This window comes from Bos javanicus, chromosome 18 (assembly GCF_032452875.1).
Source record: "Bos javanicus breed banteng chromosome 18, ARS-OSU_banteng_1.0, whole genome shotgun sequence".
NCBI classification, from domain to species: domain Eukaryota; kingdom Metazoa; phylum Chordata; class Mammalia; order Artiodactyla; family Bovidae; genus Bos; species Bos javanicus.
Genome location: NC_083885.1, coordinates 62,380,446 through 62,400,372, shown reverse-complemented (window position 1 = coordinate 62,400,372; position 19,927 = coordinate 62,380,446). Strand labels below are relative to the sequence as shown.

At 56.3% G+C, this 19,927-nt stretch overlaps 1 protein-coding gene across 1 annotated transcript; it reads right to left on the bottom strand.

Annotated features, from left to right (window-relative positions):
• Positions 1-1,481: 1,481 nt before the first annotated feature.
• C18H19orf85 (chromosome 18 C19orf85 homolog) lies at positions 1,482-9,305 on the bottom strand. The gene is made up of 2 exons (XM_061389281.1): positions 9,133-9,305; positions 1,482-2,166 (listed from the first exon to the last, which is right to left on the bottom strand). Exons 1-2 carry the CDS (start codon positions 9,303-9,305, stop codon positions 1,710-1,712), a joined length of 630 nt encoding a protein of 209 aa, XP_061245265.1. The 3' UTR covers positions 1,482-1,709.
• Between the last annotated feature and the right edge of the window lie 10,622 nt (positions 9,306-19,927).

Sequence of the window (19,927 nt, the reverse complement as noted above, 5' to 3'; positions counted from 1 at the left end):
GTCAAGGCTGTATATTGTCACCCTGCTTATTTAACTTATATGCAGAGTACATCATGAGAAATGCTGGGCTGGATGAAGCACAGCTGGAATCAAGATTGCCGGGAGAAATATCAAGAATCTCAGATATGCAGATGACACCACCCTTATGGCAGAAGGTGAAGAGGAACTAAAAAGCCTCTTGATGAAAGTGAAAGAGGAGAGTGAAAAAGTTGGCTTAAAGCTCAACATTCAGAAAACGAAGATCATGGCATCTGGTCCCATCACTTCATGTCAAATAGACAGGGAAACAGTGGAAACAGTGGCTGACTTTATTTTTTTGGACTCCAAAATCACTGTGGATGGTGATTGCAGCCATGAAATTAAAAGACGCTTGCTCCTTGGAAGGAAAGTTATGACCAACCTAGACAGCATATTCAAAAGCAGAGACATTACTTTGCCAACAAAGGTCTGTCTAGTCAAGGCTAGGGTTTTTCCAGTAGTCATGTATGGATGTGAGAGTTGGACTATAAAGAAAGCTGACCGCCAAAGAATTGATGCTTTTGAACTGTGGTGTTGGCGAAGACTCTTGAGAGTCCCTTGGACTGCAAGGAGATCCAACAAGTCCATCCTAAAGGAGATCACTCCTGGGTGTTCATTGGAGGGACTGATGTTGAAACTGAAACTCCAATACTTTGGCCACCTGATGCGGAGAGCTGACTCATTTGAAAAAACCCTGATGCTGGGAAAGATTGAGGGCAGGAGGAGAAGGGGACGACAGAGGATGAGATGGTTGGATGGCATCACTGACACAATGGACGTGAGTCTGGGTGAACTCCGGGAGTTGGTGATGGACAGGGAGGCCTGGCGTGCTGCAGTTCATGGGGTCGCAAAGAGTCAGACCGACTGAACGACTGAACTGAACTGAACTCCCAATTTGCTGTGTGCCTTTTCAGCCCCTCAACCGCCCACCCGTCTGTCTTACACTCTCCTCCAGCTCACTCTGCTCCAGCCAGGCTGGTCCCCAACGTCCCACCTCAGGGCCTTTGCACCGGCTGGTCCCTCTGCTCGAAACCCCAGACTTTTTCACAGTACCAGTTCCTTGTCATTGAAGGCCTTCCCTGACCACCCTGTATCAAGGAGTCACCCAATCGGGTTGCTATCCTATCAATATTTTCTTCCCAGCACTAATACCAATCTGAAATTGGAAATTTATCTTGCCTTAAAAAAAAAAAAAAGTATGGATATACTCATTTATTTTCAGCGCTCCCAACTTTATCCCCCACCCTGCCATGTCAACTCCGTGAGGGCAGAGATGTCTGTTTTATTCACTGCTGAGTCCTCACACCCAGATCTGGGCCTGGTATGCAGTAGGCAGCCCGCAGATCTTTGGGAATAAACAAGACAAGACCAGACATTAGACAGAGCTGAACCAGGGTGAGAGGGTGCCGGGGGTGGGGGGACAGTCACCAAGGAGGTGGGGCTGAGCAGAAAGAAGGGAGAAGGTGAGAAAGGGAGAGAGCACCCCCTCCTCCATCCCAGAGGCTGAACTGGGAGCCCTGGACCTGGGAGAAGACCCTTGAGGCCGAGGCAGGAGTCGGCTTGATTCCTGTGGCCAGAGGTTGCCAGGAGGGGCATGGATGAGACAGAGGACTGCCTGGCAGGCAGCTGAGGAGCTGTCATGGCGGGGGCTCTGGTCCCTCTGGGAGCCTGGGCTGGGTTGTGATTGGGTGTCACGGAAAGTAGGTCCCCCAGCCTGCAGGGGTACCCTGAGAAGGGCAGGCACAAGACACCTCCCACCTGCCCCCCCAGCGACCCTCAGAAGCCAAGAGCTCCTCCCCTCCCCCCAGGGAACGAGGTGGAGGGAGCAGGGGGTCGTAGAGCAGTGTGTCCTGCCTCAGGGCCGGCTGGCCCAGCACACAGAGGGACAGGTCAGATGGCGCTGAAGGACACGCTGGGGGGAGCACAATGTCCTCAAAGAGGTCGAGGGTGGAGGTGTCCAGGGCAGCGAGACTCAGGCTGGGGCCAGCATGCAGTGCCTCGGTGGGTGCCACGGCACAGGCCACGCCCAGGAAGGGGGAGGGAGGGGGTGGGGGCGGCCTCTGGGGCGTCGGTCTCTGGGGAGGTGCCTCCTGGGACAGAATGGACATGGCCAGGTGCTGGGTGGCAGCTTCGATCTTGGCAAACTGCCTGCGGAAAGAGCCGGGCGTTACAGGGGTGACCATGAAGAAATCCCCTCCCATCTGCCATCCCAGGAGTGACGTGTCTCTGCTCTCCCTCCCCACTTGTCTTTACGCTACTGTCTCTGCCCTGGGTCCATTTTCTTGAGTCCCACAGTTCAGTGTCTCTAACCCATCCATGGGCTTTCCTGGTGGCTCAGATGGTAAAGAATCTGCCTGCAATGTAGGAGACACAGGTTCGATCCCTAGATGGGGAAGATTCCCCTGGAGAAGGAAATGGCAACCCACTCCAGTATTCTTGCCTGGGAAATCCCATGGATAGAGGAGCTTGGCGGGCTACTGTCCATGGGGTCACAGAGTCAGACAGGACTGATCAACTAACCCTTTGTTTCACTTTCAACCCCATCCATTGGGAAGCTATGAACAGCTGTGGGGCTTGTGCATTGCACAAGGAGGCAGGTCCCGACCAACACTGTGCACACTTAAAAATATTTATTTATTTATTTTTGTCCGTGCTGGGTCTTCGTTGCTGTGAGGGCTTTCCTTCCTTGAGGCTCACGGGGGCTCCTCTCTAGTTGGGGTGTGCGGGCTTCTCATTGCAGTGGCTTCTCTGGTTGCAGAGCACAGGCTCTAGGGTGCACGGGCTTCAGTAGTTGCAGCGTGAGGCTCAGTCGTCCTGGCTCCCCAGCTCTGGACACAGGCTCAACAGTTGTGGCGCGTGGGCTTAGTTGCTCCGAGGCCTGTGTGATCTTTCTAGACCAGGGATCGAACCCATGACTTCTGCATTAGCAGGAGGATTCTTTACCACTGAGCCACCAGGAAATCCTGGTATGTTTGGCATTTAGATTTATTCTGACCATATTCCAACATGGAGAAGTAAAAAATGTCTTGAGAGGTGCCTTCACAATTTTTTTTTTTTTTTTGCACAAAGGCACTCTGTGGATTGGCAGCACCACTGTAACGTTGAAGCCGTGTGGATTCTGCTCCCTAAAGGGCTATGAATCTGCATCTCCACCAGCCCTCTCAGGATCGCCACCAAGCCCTGGCTGGGGTCCTGGCCTCCCTGGATGACCGCAGTAGCCACTGCACAGGTCCCCCCAGTATCCCTACCCCTCAGTAGCAATGCAGGTGGATCTCGAACTGCACTGTGTCCCCCTGAAATTATATGTTGCAGTTTTAACCCCCAGCACCTCAGAAAGTAAAGTCACTCAGTCATGTCTGACTGTTTGTAACCCCATGGACTGTAGCCTACCAGGCTTCTCTGTCCATGGAATTCTCCAGGCAAGAATACTGGAGTGGGTTGCCATTTCCCTCTCCAGGGGAATCTTCCCAACCCAGGTCGCCTGCATCGCAGGCAGATTCTTTACCACTGAGCCACCAGGGAAGCCCCAGGGCCTCAAAACGTGACTGCATTTGGAGATGGAGTCCTTAGAGAGGTGATTAAGTCAAAATGACATCATCAGGGTGGTTCCTAACCCGGGAGGAGGAGATGAGGACGCACAGAGGAATGACAACAGGAGAAGCCAAGGAGGAGGCCTCTCCCCGCCAGCACCTTGGTCTGGGGCCTGAGGCTCCAGAATCATGAGGTTGTCCTCAGCGCCCCGCCCAGTCTGTCATGTTTGATCGTGGACTTTCCAGCAGATGAATGCAAAAACATGGTGTTGAACAAAAGCAGTGAGACTTAGTGCGTGCTGCTGCTGCGCTAAGTCACTTCAGTGGTGTCCGACTCTGTGCAACCCCATAGACGGCACCCCACCAGGCTCCCCCGTCCCTGGGATTCTCCAGGCAAGAACACTGGAGTGGGTTGCCATTCCCTTCTCCAGTGCATGAAAGTGAAAAGTGAAAGTGAAGTCGCTCGGTCGTGTCCGACTCTTTTCGACTCCATGGACTGCAGCCTACCAGGCTCCTCCGTCCATGGGATTTTCCAGGCAAGAGTACTGAAGTGGGGTGCCATTGCCTTCTCCCAGTCAGTGCGTGACACCATAGAAATAAAGTTCAAAACCAGGCTAACTCGATCAACAGGGAGAAACGTCAGGATGGCGACTCATGGGAAGGAGATCCCACCAGGATCTCTGGAGGCAAGAAATGCCCTGTTACTAGATCTGAATGTTGATTTTATCAGCAGGTCCCCTTTGGGAAAAATTCATTAAGCTCTGCACGGATGATGTGTGCATTTTTTTTTGTACTATGTTAAACAGCAGGGAAAGGTTTATTTAAAAATGTATCCGTTGGAACTTCCCTGGTGATCCAGTGACTAAGACAGGAAGCATGCTGGGTCACTGATCAGGGAAGACCCCACATGCCCTGGAGAAAGGAAGCCGGAGCACCACAATCTGAGCCTGTGCGCGAAGCCCGTACTCCCCAAGGAGAGAAGCCCACGCCCGCACCTAGAGAGGAGCCCCTGCTCGCCACAACTAGAGAGAAACCCACACAGCCGTGAAGATAAATAAAAGTTAATTAATTTTAGAAAATATATCTGATGGGACTTCCCCGGTGGTCCAGTGGCTAAGACACACCGTGCTTCCAAAGCCGGGGCCCCGGGTTCGATCCCTGGTTGGGGAGCTAGATTCCCTGCACGCCATGCCGCAGGGCGCAACTGAGACCCAGAGCTGCCAAATAAATAATTAAAGTTTCAATAAAGGAGCTGCTGCATCAGACATCTGTCTTTTGACTTTTCTGCAAGTTTGAAATTTTTTCACACGGAGTTAAACAATCTCTAGTGTGGGTGGAGGGGGATCCCGGGGGAGCGGGGCCTGAGGGGACCCGGAGAGAGGAGGGCGTGGGTGGGGAGACGCGATAGGAGCTCGCCCCTGCCCTGGATCTTGTTGGGCCGCGCCTGCGTGCCCAGGGGTATGTGCTCACTGTGGGCGGCCTGGGCCTCCGCGGAGCCTGGGGCAGAGCAGCTGTGGGGGTGGGGAGGTCTGTGCTGCCGAAGCTGGCTCTGGGGGGCGGGGAGGACAGGCAGGGAGCTGGGGGGTGATGGCGGGGTGCCAAGCAGTGGCATCGCCATAGGGTCCAGGCTGGAGGGCAGGCTGAAGGTGGGGAGGGGTCCTTGAGCAGTTGGTGAGGAGGCCGGCTCTGGAACGTGGGACGGGACCGTGTTTGGGGGCAGGTGGGTCTTCCATCCTGGGCTCCCAGGAGGAAGGCCACTTGCGGCAGGGGAGAAGCGTTAGGGCAGGAGGCTCCCACTGATTCACGTGTGGTCCAGGATCTCCTGCGGCGAATCCCTGGAGCCACCCACCTCCAGAAAATCAGGAGCTTGGGCAAGTCACTTCACCGCTCTGTGCCTCAGTTTCCTCATCTGAAAAGGGAGGACTGTGAGAGCACCCACCTCCTGGGGCTGCTGTCAGCAATTCCTGAGCTTATGCTCACTGTAACGGGCAACGGGGGCCAAACTAAAGCACTTAGAACAGTGCCAGGCACGTGGGAAGTGTCCGATAGGTTTTAGCTCCCATCGCCACCACCCTCATCCTTACCATCACCTCAGCCTCAGCACCATCACCATCGCCATCATCACCATCATCACCCTCACCACCATCACCCTCACCACCATCACCCTCACCACCATCGCCATCATCACCCTCACCATCACCACCATCACCCTCACCACCACCACCATCACCCTCACCACCATCGCCATCATCACCCTCACCATCACCACCACCAGCACCACCACCACCATCACCCTCACCACCACCACCATTACCATCATCACAATCACTACCATCATCCTCACTGTCACCTTCATCATTATCTTCATCCACATCACCATCACCACCACCACCCTCACCACCATCGCCGTCATCACCCTCACCATCACCATCATCACCACCATCACCATCACCACCATAACCATGACCACCATCACCGTCACCACCACCACCATCACCGTCACCATCATCACAGTCACTACCATCATCCTTACCGTCACCTTCATCATTATCACCATCATTATCTTCATCCTCATCACCGTCACCACCACCACCCTCACCACCATCGCCATCACCACCATAACCATGACCACCATCACCATCACCGTCACCACCACCACCATCACCACCACCATCATCACCATCATCACCATCATCACAGTCACTACCATCATCCTCACTGTCACCTTCATCATTATCTTCATCCACATCACCATCACCACCACCATCCTCACCACCATCGCCATCATCACCCTCACCATCACCACCCTCACCCTCACCACCATCACCATCATCACCCTCACCATCAACACCATCACCCTCACCACCATCGCCATCAACACCCTCACCATCACCACCATCACCCTCACCACCATCGCCATCATCACCCTCACCATCAACACCATCACCCTCACCACCACCACCATCACCCTCACCACCATCGCCATCATCACCCTCACCATCACCACCATCACCACCATAACCATGACCAGCACCACCATCACTCTCACCACCACCATCATCACCATCATCACAGTCACTACCATCATCCTCACTGTCACCTTCATCATTATCACCATCATTATCTTCATCCTCATCACCATCACCACCACCACCCTCACCATCATCACCCTCACCATCACCACCACCATCACCGTCACCACCACCACCATCACCCTCACCATCATCACAGTCACTACCATCATCCTTACCGTCACCTTCATCATTATCTTCATCCACATCACCATCACCACCACCACCCTCACCATCACCACCATCACCACCATAACCATCACCACCATCACCCTCACCACCACCACCACCATCACCACCATCACCCTCACCACCATCACCCTCACCATCACCACCACCACCACCACCCTCACCACCATCACCGTCACCATCATCACAGTCACTACCATCATCCTTACCGTCACCTTCATCATTATCACCATCATCATCTTCATCCTCATCACCATCACCACCATCGCCCTCACCACCCAGTCCCTGAGATGCTGTACCCAGGCAGGACTACAGAGTGGTCCACAGCATGGACTCAGACTGCCTTACAACTGTCTCACCTCTCTAGCTGTATAGCCTTGGACAAGTCATTGCACCTCTCTGAGCTCCCCGTCAGTAATATGGGGAAAACAGAGAGCCTACAGTGCAGGTTTGTGGGAGTGGTAAGCAACCTAGCGTATGTCAGGGCCTTAGGACAGTGTACCTGGCACACAGTGGCCTCAAAAAATGGTCACTGTCACAGGGTGAGGGGCGAGCACAGGCCTGGGTGGGTGTGTGGGCGTGGACAGGCTGCGCAGAGACCCGGAGGAGCAGAGGTCTCCATCCACGTGCCTGGAGACAGGGCAAGGCGTGGCTCCCGCAAGAAGCTGACTGGTGCAGAGCTAGGTGGGGAGCTGCGGCTGGCAGGGAAACAGGGGCTGGCGGGGCAGAGCCTCTGTGCTGAGGGCCATGGGAGCCACGGGAGGGGTGCTCGAGCAGGAGAGAGGCCGAGTGTGCATGGTGTGTGGGTTAGAAAGGCGCTGCCTTCAAACCGCCCCGGAGTCGGACCCCGCCTCCATCGTCTGAGCCACCACCATCCCTAGCCGCCTGCATCCCCGATCGACAGTCTGGGGGTCCTTTCAGACCCCACCACGTCCCCGCCCAGAGCCCAAGTCCCTCCGGGGCCCACGAGGTCCCCCGATCAGTCCCTTCTCTGTCTTGAAACTGAGTCCGTCCCCTCACTCTGCTCCAGCCTCCCCAGGCCTGCTCCCTGGCGCCTCTGGGCCTTTGCAGTGCGCCCCCTTCCAGGGCTGCCCCCCTCATCTCCACAGGGCTACTCTCTCCCCTCCCCAGCAGGCCCTCCTGGACACCTTTCCCAAAATGCCAGCCCGCCCCCAGCACGCCCTCGGCAGCACTCACCACCTTCAAACAAGCCGTATTGTTTGTAAAAACTGAGGTAAAATTCACAGCACTTAAAAGGAACCATTTTAAAGCATGCAATTCAGTGGCCTTCAGTACACTCATGATGTTGTGCAAACACCCCCTCTAATTAGTTCCAGAACTTTCCATCACATCCCAGAAGGAGACCTGGCACCTGTTAGGCATGTCTCCCCAGCCCAGCCCCCAGCCCCTGGCACCCACCAACCTGCTTCGTGCTCTGTGGCTGGGTCGATTCTGGATATTTCACAGGAATGGACTTGCACAGTAGGGGGCCTTCCTTGTCTGGGTCCTTTCACTAGCCATCCTGGCATGTTGTAGCCTCGTATGGTGTCATTCACTTCTTTATTTTTTTTAAGTCTTTATTGAGTTTGTTAAATATTGCTTCTGTTTTATGTTTTTTTTTTTTTTTTTTTTCTGGCCACAAGGTATGTGGGATCTTGGGCCTCCCTGGTGGCTCAGACAGTAAAGAATCCGCCTGCAATGCAGGAGACCCGGGTTTGATCCCTGGGTTGGGAAGACCCCCTGGAGAAGGGAAAGGCTACCCACTGCAGTATCCTTGCCTGGAGAATCCCATGGACAGAGGAGCCTGGCAGCTACAGTCCGCAGGGCCACACAGAGTGGGACGTGACTGGGCGACTAACATTTTCACTTTCACGCTATGTGGGCTCTTACCTCCCTGCCCAGGGGCCGAACCTGCACCCCTCGCACTGGAAGGCGAAGGTAAAACCCCTGGACCGCCGGGGAAGGCCCCACTTTTTTATTTTGACAGTCCCTTATCAGCTGCCTCCCCACTGGAACACAAACTCCATGAAGCAGAGAGTTTTTCTGGCTATGCCCGCGGCATGCAGGGTCTTGGTTCCCGGACCAGGGATTGAACCCACGCCTCCTGAGTGGAAGCACAGAGGGTTAACCACTGGACCACCAGGGAACTCCCGAGGCAGAGAACTTTGCTTCCTACGGATGGGTCTCTGGGGCCGGGCACACAGTCGGCACTCCATAGGTGCATGTTGGGTGCATCTGGCCCCAGGGTCCCCTCTGCTCTGTGCTGTCTGGGCCTGGGTCCCATCCCAGCCCCTCCCAGCCCCCTCCCACCCTGCCCCCCTCACCTGCAGATCTGGTTGTGTAGGAACCGCCTGTGGTTGGGCCTCCTTTTGAGGGGCCTGGCCCGCCACGGGTGCAGAGCGCGCAGCACGTGAGCAGCCGCCCCACTCACGAAGGCGCACAGCTCCCGGGGGCCTGCCTCGGAGACTCCAGGGCCTGTGGGAGCCCCGGGGTGCATGGCTGGGGTGACGGAGTGGCTCCCCACAATGCTGATCAGAGAGCAGCCACCCCCGCAAATCTGCGAGGGGCGAGGAGCAGCCGGGGCTGGGGGCCCAGGGCCAGGGAGGGGCACAGGAAGAGAGACGGAGGGTGGGGGACCATACAGGGAGGGGGGACCTCAGTTGGCAGAGCAGGGCCCAGGGAATCGGAACCGTCCTGTGCCCTCACCCGGGCCCTGAGGTGTGAGGAGCCCATAGGTGGGGGTCTGATATAGGCCGGCCAGGGGGCAGGGAGGGGAGGGGTCATTCTGTGTGCCCCCCTCAAAGGCCCAATTAGCACATAGTTGGGCCTGGGATCTGGGACAGGCAGCGTAGGTGGGGGGGTCAGAGAAAAGCGCCTGGAGATGGCCAATTAAGGGGACAAAAGCCTCATTAGGGAAGCGGGGCCAGGAGCAAGTCAACCCCAGCGATTAGCCTGGAGGACCCGTAATTGCAGCCCAGGGGAGGGGGTGCAGGGAAGCTTGGGTGCCCAGCGCCCAGAGGAAGCGGGCAGTGCCCCCGGGAGGGTGCTGAGCGCCTCCAGCTGCGGGGCGGACACCCCATGTCTGCCCAGCCCCCCCCATGCTGCCTCCCCAAGCCTTCCCCCCACCTCTGTTCCAGGGCTCAGGGAGGCCTGCTCTGCCCAGGGCCTAACAGCTGTGGGGGGCTGGCATCTGGCGGGGCTGACTCCCAAACCCGGCCTTTCCCACCTCAGCTTCTGTGAGTGAGCAGGGGAGAGGGGTGGGGACTGCCTGCAGGCTGGGCCTGGCTGCTCAGGTGGGGGAGGGGATGCCAGCCAGACCTGCTGGGAGGGGAAGCAGAGACCCAGGCCTGGTTTCCCACCAGGTATTTCACTGAGGGGCTGGAGGGCTGGCCCTGGACGAGGTAGGGAGGAAGGGCTGGCTCCTGGGGCCTTGGCTGGTGTGGGAGGGGCCTCTCCACGTTTGAGAAGACCTGTAGGAGTTTGTGTTGGGAGGTTCATGAGCCCCGTGGACGCCCCAACACGTGGCCGCAAAGCTGACGGCTTCACACCATGCATATGGCTTCCCCTGCAGTTCTAGGTCAGGATCACGCTGGGTCCCCTGAGCTGAGGTCAGGGCGTTGCTTCTGGAGGGTCTGCTCCTGCCTTTCCCGGCGTCTTGAGGTCGCCCAGAGTCCTTGGCTTGTGGCTCCTGCCTACGTCTCCTAAGTGAGTCCTCCTCCAACGTCTCCTTCTGACCCCGCCCCTCCTGTCCCCCGTCATAGGGACTCACGAGGTTACCCCGGATAACTTCCCACTCTTCGCATCCTCTTCACATCCTCAACTCCGCCACGTCCCGCTCGCCACGTAAGTCACGTGGTTGCAGGTGCCGCAGGTTAGGACGTTCGCAGCTTTAGGCCACAGAGGGCGAGGCTTGGCCCCAGTGATGGCTCCTCCCGGGCTCCCCCTGGAGGCCATGGCAACTGGGTCAGTGGTTGCAGCCGCTGAGGCCGAGCCCGGGGCTGCCCGGGGCCGAGGCGGGGTGCTGGGCGTGCTCCGGCATCCAGGCAGGGAAACAGACGGACACAGCACGGTGAGGAGACCCCGGGGTCCCCAGTGCCTGACATGCTGCCCCTTGGCGAGGCCCCCTGCCCCCGGGCACGCACAGGAAGTCATGAGTGTCCCTGTTTCCTGAAGGAGAAACTGCGATCAGGGCATACGTGCACCCAAAGTCACGGCAACTGAGCTGGGATTTAATGGTGTCGGGAAAAAGCTCTCAGGAGGGAAACGAAGAACTTTCTGAAAGCTCTCATAGGGCTTCCCTTATGACTCAGCGGTGAGGAGGCTGCCTGCCAACGCAGGGGATGCAGGTTTGATCCCTGGTCTGGGAAGATGCCACAGGCCGCTGAGCAACTGGGCCAGCGCACCGCAACTACTGAGCCTGCGCTCTGGAGCCCGGCAACCGCAAGGACTGAGCCCACGCGCAGCAACTATGGAGGCCGCACACCCAGTGCCGGGCCCTGTCCTAAGAGAAGCCACTGCAGTGAGAAGCCAGCGCACCGCAACTGGAGAGCAGCCCCCGCTCACCGCCACCGGAGGAAGCAACCAAGACCCGGCACAGCCAAACATAAATAAATTAATCTTTAAAAAAAAGCTCTCAGTTGTTAAATACTAAAATATGTTATTTCTAAGTCCATCCATTATAAATTTCCCCCTGAACGATTCCCAGGTAATATTATCAGCAACAAATTATAAACAACTATAAAACGGCTCAAGAAGAGAATATATATTACAGGAGTCCCTTTTTTTTTTTTGGCAGAGAGGCTTGAGGGATCTTAGTTCCTAGACCAGGGATTGAACCCAGGTCCTGGTAGTGAGAGAATGGAGCCTCTTGGGAATGCTTAGCAAGCTGTCCTTTTGAAATGAGAGCTACCAGATGGGATATAGCAAAAGTATTGGAGCTTCAGCTTCAGCATCAGTCCTTCCAAGGAATATTCAGGGTTGATTTCCTTTAGGGTGGACTGGTTGGATCTCCTTGCAGTCCAAGGGACTCTCAAGAGTCTTCCCCGGCAACACAGTTGGAAAGCAACAACTCTTTGACACTCAGCCTTCTTTAGGGTCCAACTGTCACATTCTGGTAAGATGGGGATGAGAAGGCGGCCCAGGGAGAAATCCCCCAAACTCCCACAGCGACTCAGTGGCAAAGATGGGGTTTGAACTTGAATTTGGAAACCCCATGGACTGGACAGAGGAGCCTGGGGGGCTACGGTCCATGCGGTCACAAAGAGTTGGACACGACTTAGCGACTAAACAATGCCCGAATCCAGGCCTTTGCTTCCCGAGCCCGTTCATCATCCAGCCATGCCCCGGGTGGCAGCCCAGTAGGCAGTGGCCGAAGCCCAGCCGGGCACAGGGCTCAGAGAGGGCACCAGGCCAGCCGCAGCACGGTAGCAGCGGGCACTGAGTGTGGCGGCCTGCATGGGGCAGGCGACCCGTGCCAGCAGTAGGCAGCCAGCAACATTGCTGGAGGTCCAGTCCCCCTGGCAGTGTGTTGAGAGCTGCAGCCAGTGCGGCCAGTAGCAGAGGGTGGGCCAGATGCCCTGTATCACCCATGCCAGCCACAGCTCCAGTGTGTTGAGGGCTGTCCCTCCCATCCCCAGTGCCACCTGTGTGCCACGCCACAGTCAGGGACAGGGCAGCCTGGACGCAGCATGGGGGCCTGGGCGTCGGGTCTGCCTGGCGGCATCACAGGCCTCCTGCGCTCTGCCCCGGCCCCTCACTGTCCATCTGTGAGTCTCCCTGACTCCAGGGCTGGCTCTGTGTCATCGCTGCTCTCTCCTCCTCTGCGCCCAGCTCTCCTGCCCCGCCCCGGGTCTGCACCTCTCTCCTTTGCAGTGTCTCTGATGACGCCCCCCACTCTGTGCTTCTGGCTTGTCTTGCTGTCTCTGTCACCACCTGTCACCATCTCCAGAGCATCGCTCAGACTTTGAATGTGTCTCCGTCTTGATCTGGGCCGACTGTATGTGTGTGTGTGTGTGTGCGCGCGCACACGTGTCCTGGACAGGCATGTGGTGTCCTAGCTAGGTAGGCCTGGAAGGTTTCCTGACCTGTTGCTCTCAGGCCCAGAGGGGAAAGTCCAGGATGCCTGGGCAGCGGGGTGCTGGGGGGAGTGGACGCCCCAGGTCTCTGCAGGGTTAGATGTCAGAGCTCAGGCCCCAGGACAGGCAAGGGGCTGCCCCTGCATGGCTGGCATGATCTTTGCCAGCCCAGCTCCAGGAGCGGACTCACATCCAAGCCATCAAGGGTCACAGGCAACAACTGCTGACCACTCGGTCCCCGTGGGAGGGCGGCCGGCCGGCAGGGTGTCGCCTGGATGGCCCACCAGGGGGCGCCAACGTCCGAGGCCGGCCTTGGGATGCCCTGAGGGAGGCACGCTCCAGGGTGTGTGTGGCTTGCACTTTTGAGCCTCTTTCCTTCTCCTGTCTCCGTCCCTTTTAAAAAAAAAAAGGGGGGGGGGGGGCAAAAAAAAGTCTTTAAAAATATTTATTTATTTGGCTGCACCAAATAAATTTATTTGTTTAGTTGCACATGCGGGATCTTCCGGCTGCGACACGTGGGGTCTAGTTCCCTGACCGGGACCCAGGCCCCCGCATTGGGAGCACAGTCTTAGCCACTGGACCACCAAGGAAAGTCCCCTGCGTCCTTCCTTTCCTAAAAATAATTTTTTTAATGCATTTATTTTTGGCCGTGCTGGGTCTTCATTGCTGCGTGGGCCTTCTCTATATGCAGTGCTCTGGCCTCTCGTTGGGCCAGCTTGTCTTGTTGCAGAGTCGGGGCTTTGCAGCGTGCGGGTTTCAGTAGTTGTGGCTCCCCAACTCTAGAGCACGGGCTCAACAGCTGTGGTGCATGAGCTTAGTTGCCCTGCGGGATGTGGGAATCTTCCGGGATGAGGGATCAAACCCGAATCTCCTGCACTGTCAGGTGGATCCTTTAACTGAACCACTGGGGAAGCCCCCCTGTCTCCTTCCTTAATGAAAGTCCCCCGCAGCTGGGGGTTGGCTTCATCTGAGGACCTGCCCCTGCAGGTATGAGAAAGTATTCACAGACTCCTTTCTCCTATCCCAGCTCTCGGAACTGGTGGTAGAGGGTGCATGGAGTCAGTCAGAAAACATTTATGCAGCACCTGCTGTGTGCAGGGACTCAGGATGCAGTGGTGAACAAGACAAGCACAGTCTCTCCCTGCAGGAGTCTGGGAGGGAGCAGTCTGTAAACTAGAAATTACGGTTCCAGAGGTGCCATGAAGATGCAGAGCCTGGACAGGAAGTTGCAGGCAGGGGTGATGCTTCAGGTAGAGAAACCCTCTCTGAGAAGGTGATAATTGTCTGGCAACCCTAATGCAAGGGGTGGCAACCAGGAGCTTCCCAGGTAGAGGGCACAGTGGGTGCAAAGGCCCTGAGGCAGGAGTAAGCTTGAAGGGAGGGAGTGAGAGTGAGAGAGAGAGAGAGAGAGAGAGCGATGTGAGGAGATGAAGTCAGAGAAGTGGTCAGGGGCCAGACACGTGAGGCTTTGTAGGCTAGGCAGGAGTTGTTATGAGTGCAAGAGTGATGGGACCCATGGAAGGTTTGGGACAGAGGTAGTTCCCGAGGCTCAGGGCCCTGCCCCAAACCTCCTTTGCTGGCCTCGCTGACCCTGCCCCTACATCCGTCTGTGGTGTGTGGAAGGGGTGTCAGGACCCCGCTGGGAGCCCAGACAAGGCTTCTCCCTCCCTGCCTCCACCCCGTCATATGCTGCCTCCCTCAATCCAGTCCAAGGGGGACTTTGTCCCCATAATATTTTCTTTTTAAAATATTTCTTTCTTTCTTTATCTGAGCCAGGTCTTAGTTGCGGCATGCAAGCTCTTCCGGCATGTGGGATCTAGTTCCCTGACTAGGGGTTGAACCCCAGCCCCCAGCACTGGGAGCGCAGAGTCTCAGCCACTGGACCACCAGGGAAGTCCCTGTTCCCCGTAGCATTTATCGTAAACATTTACAGATGAGAGTTCCTGGTGTGCTCGACCCATAACCCAGAGGCGCCCGCACCGTCACGTTTGTTTCATATCTCTTCTTCTGAGAAGAGGGATGGGTTGAATTATGCCTTCCTGAACTCGTGTGTTGAAGTCCCAGCCACCCGACCTCAGAATGTGACTGTGCTCACAGATAAGGTCTTTACAGTGGTAATTAAATGAAAAGGAGGTCAGTTGAGTGGGCTGTAGCCCAATATGAGTGGTGGTGGTGGTTTAGTCGCTGAGTCATGTCCAACTCTTGGGATCCCATGGTCTGTGCCCACCAGGCTCCTCTGTCCATGGGATTCTCCAGGCAAGAATACTGGAGTGGGTTGCCATTTCCTTCTCCAGGGGATCTTCCTGACCCAGGAATCAAACCCGGGTCTCCGGCATTGCAGGCAGGTGATTTACCAACTGAGCTATGAGGGAAGCCCCAGGATGAGCAGTGTCCCTATTGCTGTTCAGGTGCTAAGTCATGTCTGGCTCTTTGCAACCCCAGGGACTGCAGCACTCCAGGCTTCCCTGTCCTTCATTATCTCCCAGAGTTTGCTCAAACTCATGTCCATTGAGTCGGTGATGCCATCCAACCATCTAGTCCTCTGTTGTCCCCTTCTCCTCCTGCCCTCGATCTTCCCCAGCATCAGGGTCTTTTCAGGTGAGTCAGTTCTTTACATCAGGTGGCAGAGTATTGGAGCTTCAGCTTCAGCATCAGTCCTTCCAATGAATACTGAAAGTTGATTTCCTTTAGAATTGACTGGTTGGATCTCCTTGCAGTCCAAGGGACTCTCAAGAGTCTTCTCCAACACCAGTTTGAAAGCACCAATTCTTTGGCACTCAGCCTTCTTTATGGCCCAACTCTCATATGACTACTGGAAAAACCATAGCTTTGACTAGACGGATGTTTGTCAGCAAAGTGATGTCTCTCTTCTTTTTCATATGCTGTCTAGGTTGGTCTTTTCTTCCAAAGAGCATCTTTTCATTTAATTGCTGCAGTGACCATCTGCAGTGATTTTGGAGCCCAAGAAAATAAAGTCTGTCACTGTTTCCATTGTTTCCCCATCTATTTGCCATGAAGTGATGGGACTGGAGGCCATGATCTTAGTTTTTTGAATGCTGAATTTTAAGCCAACTTTTCCACTCTCCTCTTTCACCTTCATCAAGAGGCTCTTTAGTTTCTCTTCACTTTCTGCCATTAGGGTGGTGTCATCGGCATATCAGGAAAGCAATGGTATTGTCCAAAGGCCTGAGAACCAAAGAGCTGGTGTTGCAGGCTCCAGCCTGGGTCTGAAGACACGAGAACCAGGAGTGGTGAGTGCAGGCAGAGAGCAGTGTCCCAGCTCAGACCGTCAGGCAGAGAGTGAAGTCCACCTCCTTCCACCTTTTGGTTCTGTTCAGGCCCTCAGTGGATCAGATGGCATCCACCCACACGGGGGTGGGCCCCCAGCTCCGCTCAGTCTACTGATCCAAATGCAAACTCTTCCAGAAACACCCTCATAGACACATCCAGAAATCATGTTTAACTGCTGGGCAGCCTGTGGTCCAATCAAGGTTACTCATGAAATGAACTCTCACGTTTCCCATAGATTAACTCAAAGTCAGCTGATGAGGACCCCGATTGCACATGCTGAGAACGGGTCACAGGAGTGAGGGACACCCCCGCCGCACGCAGGGCCTTTGGGGCAGAAGTGATCCCTGTGCTCCCCAGGTCCTGGCCACCTTCAAAGACTTCGGGCCTCCCTCAGCCCTGTCCCCCTGGGAAGAACCGTCCACCCGACTGGCCAGGCGGGGGGCTCGAGGCACTGGGGCTGGATGGGACCCCTGATCTCCTTGGGCGGGGTCCCTCCCCCTGTAAAGCACTGGGGCAGGGTGTCCTTGGCCAGGAAGAAGAATGCCTTGGGGGACTTCCCTGCCCGCCCAGTGGTTAAGACTCCATGCTTTCACTGCAGGGGGTGCAAGTTCCAGCCCTGGTGTTCAGCCCCTGGTTGGGAACCAAGATCCCACCTGAGGACTGGAGAGGCAGATGCCCAGACGCTGGCTTGGTCCTCCATGGAGCCTTCACCACCTGCCCCTAGCCCTGGACACATGCCCTTGCCCATCTCTCCTGCTGTTTTCTCCCCTGAGATGCTTAGCAGCACACAGCCATAGGATATGCGTTATTTATTATGTCCTGTTTATTGCCACCCCTCATCTCCTGTAGAGGCTCAGATGGTGAAGAGTTTCAATGCAGGAGACTGGGGTTAGACCCCTGAGTCGGGAAGATCCCCTGGAGAAGGAAATGGCAACCCACTCCAATACTCTTGCCTGGAGAATCTCATGGACAGAGGATTCTGGGGGCTACAGTCCATGGGGTCACAAAGAGTCTGACACCACTGAAGCGACTAACACTTTGTAAACTCACTGGGGCCCAACTTTTGCTGCACCCCACGCCCCCGCCCCCCGCCCCGCGTGACTATGTCCCAGCTCTTAGAGCGAGGCCGGGGGAGGGTCGTGGGTCTCGACTGAGGGTCTGGAGGCTCCGGAGCCTGGACCGGGTGCCTCTGATGACCTCCTGTGATGTCTGTGTCAGCTGGCCCCTCTGAGTCAGGACCCGTGACGTCTGGCGCAGGGTTGTGCTGAGGGGTCCACAGTCAAGGCTCCGTGAGGGCTCCAGCGCAGGCATGGCTGGTGCGGGGCACGGCTCCTCCCGCGCGTGTCCTCGGGGAGCCAGACACGGTGCCAGCGTTCCGTCAGGCGCCCCACAGGGCTGTTACTGCTGCTTTGAAAATGAGCCTGCCAAATCTGCAGATTTTATTTTCCCTTCCCCAAGGAAGCCCAGGCCCCCAGAGTACGGGATCCTGTTGCTCCCGGGGGCTCCTCCCTCCTTTCCCAAGCCCAGGTCAGGGGGCGGGGCCTGGCGTGTGGAAGAGCCGGGGATACAGAACCCGGGGGCGCGGCCTGCAGCTTTCGCTTCTCCCTAGCCTTCCCCTCGTCCTCCTGGACAGTTCAGTGCTCTGCTCAGGTGTCCCTCCAGGGCCTCTTTTCTGGCAGGGGAGGTAAAGAAAAGCTAAAGGGAGAGCAATGTTTAGGTGGGGATTTCATAAAGACCCTGCTGGGCAGGGTAGGTCTGACCACTTAGATAACCCAAGTCCCAGCCTGCCTGGGGGCCTTGGGGAACTGTCTTTTGTTGTTCAGTCACTAAGTCGAATCAGACTCTTTGCGACCCGAGAACTGCATGCAGCACGCCAGGCTTCTCTGTCCTTCACCATCTCCCAGAGTTTGCTCAAACTCATGTCCATTGAGTTGGTGATGCCATCCAACCATCTCATCCTCTGTCGCCCGCTTCTCCTCCTGCCCTCAGTCTTTTCCAGCATCAGGCTCTTCAAATCAGGTAGCTGAGGTATTGGAGTTTCAGCATCAGTCCTTTCAATGGATATTCAGGGTTGATTTCCTTTAGGATGGACTGGCTGGATCTCCTAGCAGTCCAAGGGACTCTCAAGGGTCTTCTCCAACACCACAATTCCAAAGCATCAATTCTGAGATGCTCAGCCTTTTTTATGGTCCAACCATCTGGGAGGCTGTAGAACTTCACTTATTCAAGAGTGCTGCCTGCTCCTGACAGGGCCCCTTGTTAGTTGTTGGGGACACCTGGGTGGCAAAGGCAGAGCCCACCCCTCTGACATGGAGCAGAGATGAGCACGTGATGGGACCCCCACCGAGCAAAGGGGAGACCATTCACCTCCACTTGGGACTAGAACCCGGCCCAAACCCACAGTCTTCCAACTAAGATCACACAGCTGGTCTCACGACTTAATGAAACTCAGATTCTTGAGGTCTCATCATAGAAAGAATTCAGTGAGAAACAAAGTGATAGGAAGAAGTAGAGTTATTAATATAGGATGCTTGTAAGAGGTGAAAACGGGCAGGTGAGAGAGCTCTGCCCCAAGGATTAAAAAAAAAAGTTGCTCAGTTGTGAGGGACTCTTTGCAACCCCAGGGAGTGAAGACCCACCAGCCTCCTGTGTCCATGGCATTCTCCAGGTAAGAATACTGGAGCGGGTTGCCATTTCCTTCTCAGGGGATCTTCCCAAACCCAGGGATCAAACCCGGGTCTCCTGCATTGCAGGTGGATTCTTTACCATCTGAGCCACCAGGGACACCCCTCCCTGCCACAAAGGATTAGGTGGGCTACAATCTTACAGGTAAAGGAACACGGGGGAGGGAACACGGTCCAGTAACTTTCTTAAGTGATCATCAACTTACAGTGGCCTCCCAAAGTTTCCTAGGTTTCCCTATCTGCAGCTACCTGAATGACTACCCGATTCTATCCCTAACACAGCGACTTTCCAGTAGGAATTGAGAAGGGATGGGGTATGGGGTGGCATGAGGCATGTCCATCAGGCCGAGGGGAGTTGCCTTGGAACAGTGGTTCTCAACCAGGGGACTGTGGCCAGGTCTGGAGGGGGCCGTCTTAAGGTGTGGTAGAGGGAGCCCTATTGGCCTCTGGTGGGTGGGGGCCAGGCTGAACCAGCTTGCAAGGTACAAGTCAGCCCCCACAGCAAGGAGAGGTCAGCCCAGATGTCAGTAGTGCCCTGGCTGAGAACCTGGGCTGGAGGGCCCGCAGAAAAGCCGGTGTGGCTTGGAGGCTGGTGAACATGGTAAGGGCAGACACGGGGTTCAGAACGGTCCCGGCGGTCCCAAGGCCCCCAGGAGTCCCTAGTGCCCTGGGCGAGCACCCTGCAAAGCCAGGCCCAGGTTGCCCGACAGCCGCACTCGCGAGCAGGCGACAGACGCCCCCAACTGCCAGCACTGCGGGCCTCGGTTTCCCTCATGGGATTAACGGGAACCCCGAGGGCCTGGGCGTGGGCCAGGACTGACAGGGCGACGCCTGCTCGGGATTCTATCACAGACAAGAGGGAGTCGATGCTAGTAAAGGGACACGTCCGACCCCGCGCCCCGACCCGACTTTGCCGGGCCTTGGTCCCATCCCAGCGACCGCCTAGTGGATCCGACCGGTGGTCGGGCTTCCGGGAGAACTACAACTCCCAGGATGCTACGCGCCGTAAGAGCCCGAAAGCGCCGCGGCCGCCGGCGGCCAATGGGGTGGAGGGGCGGGGCCTCGGCGCA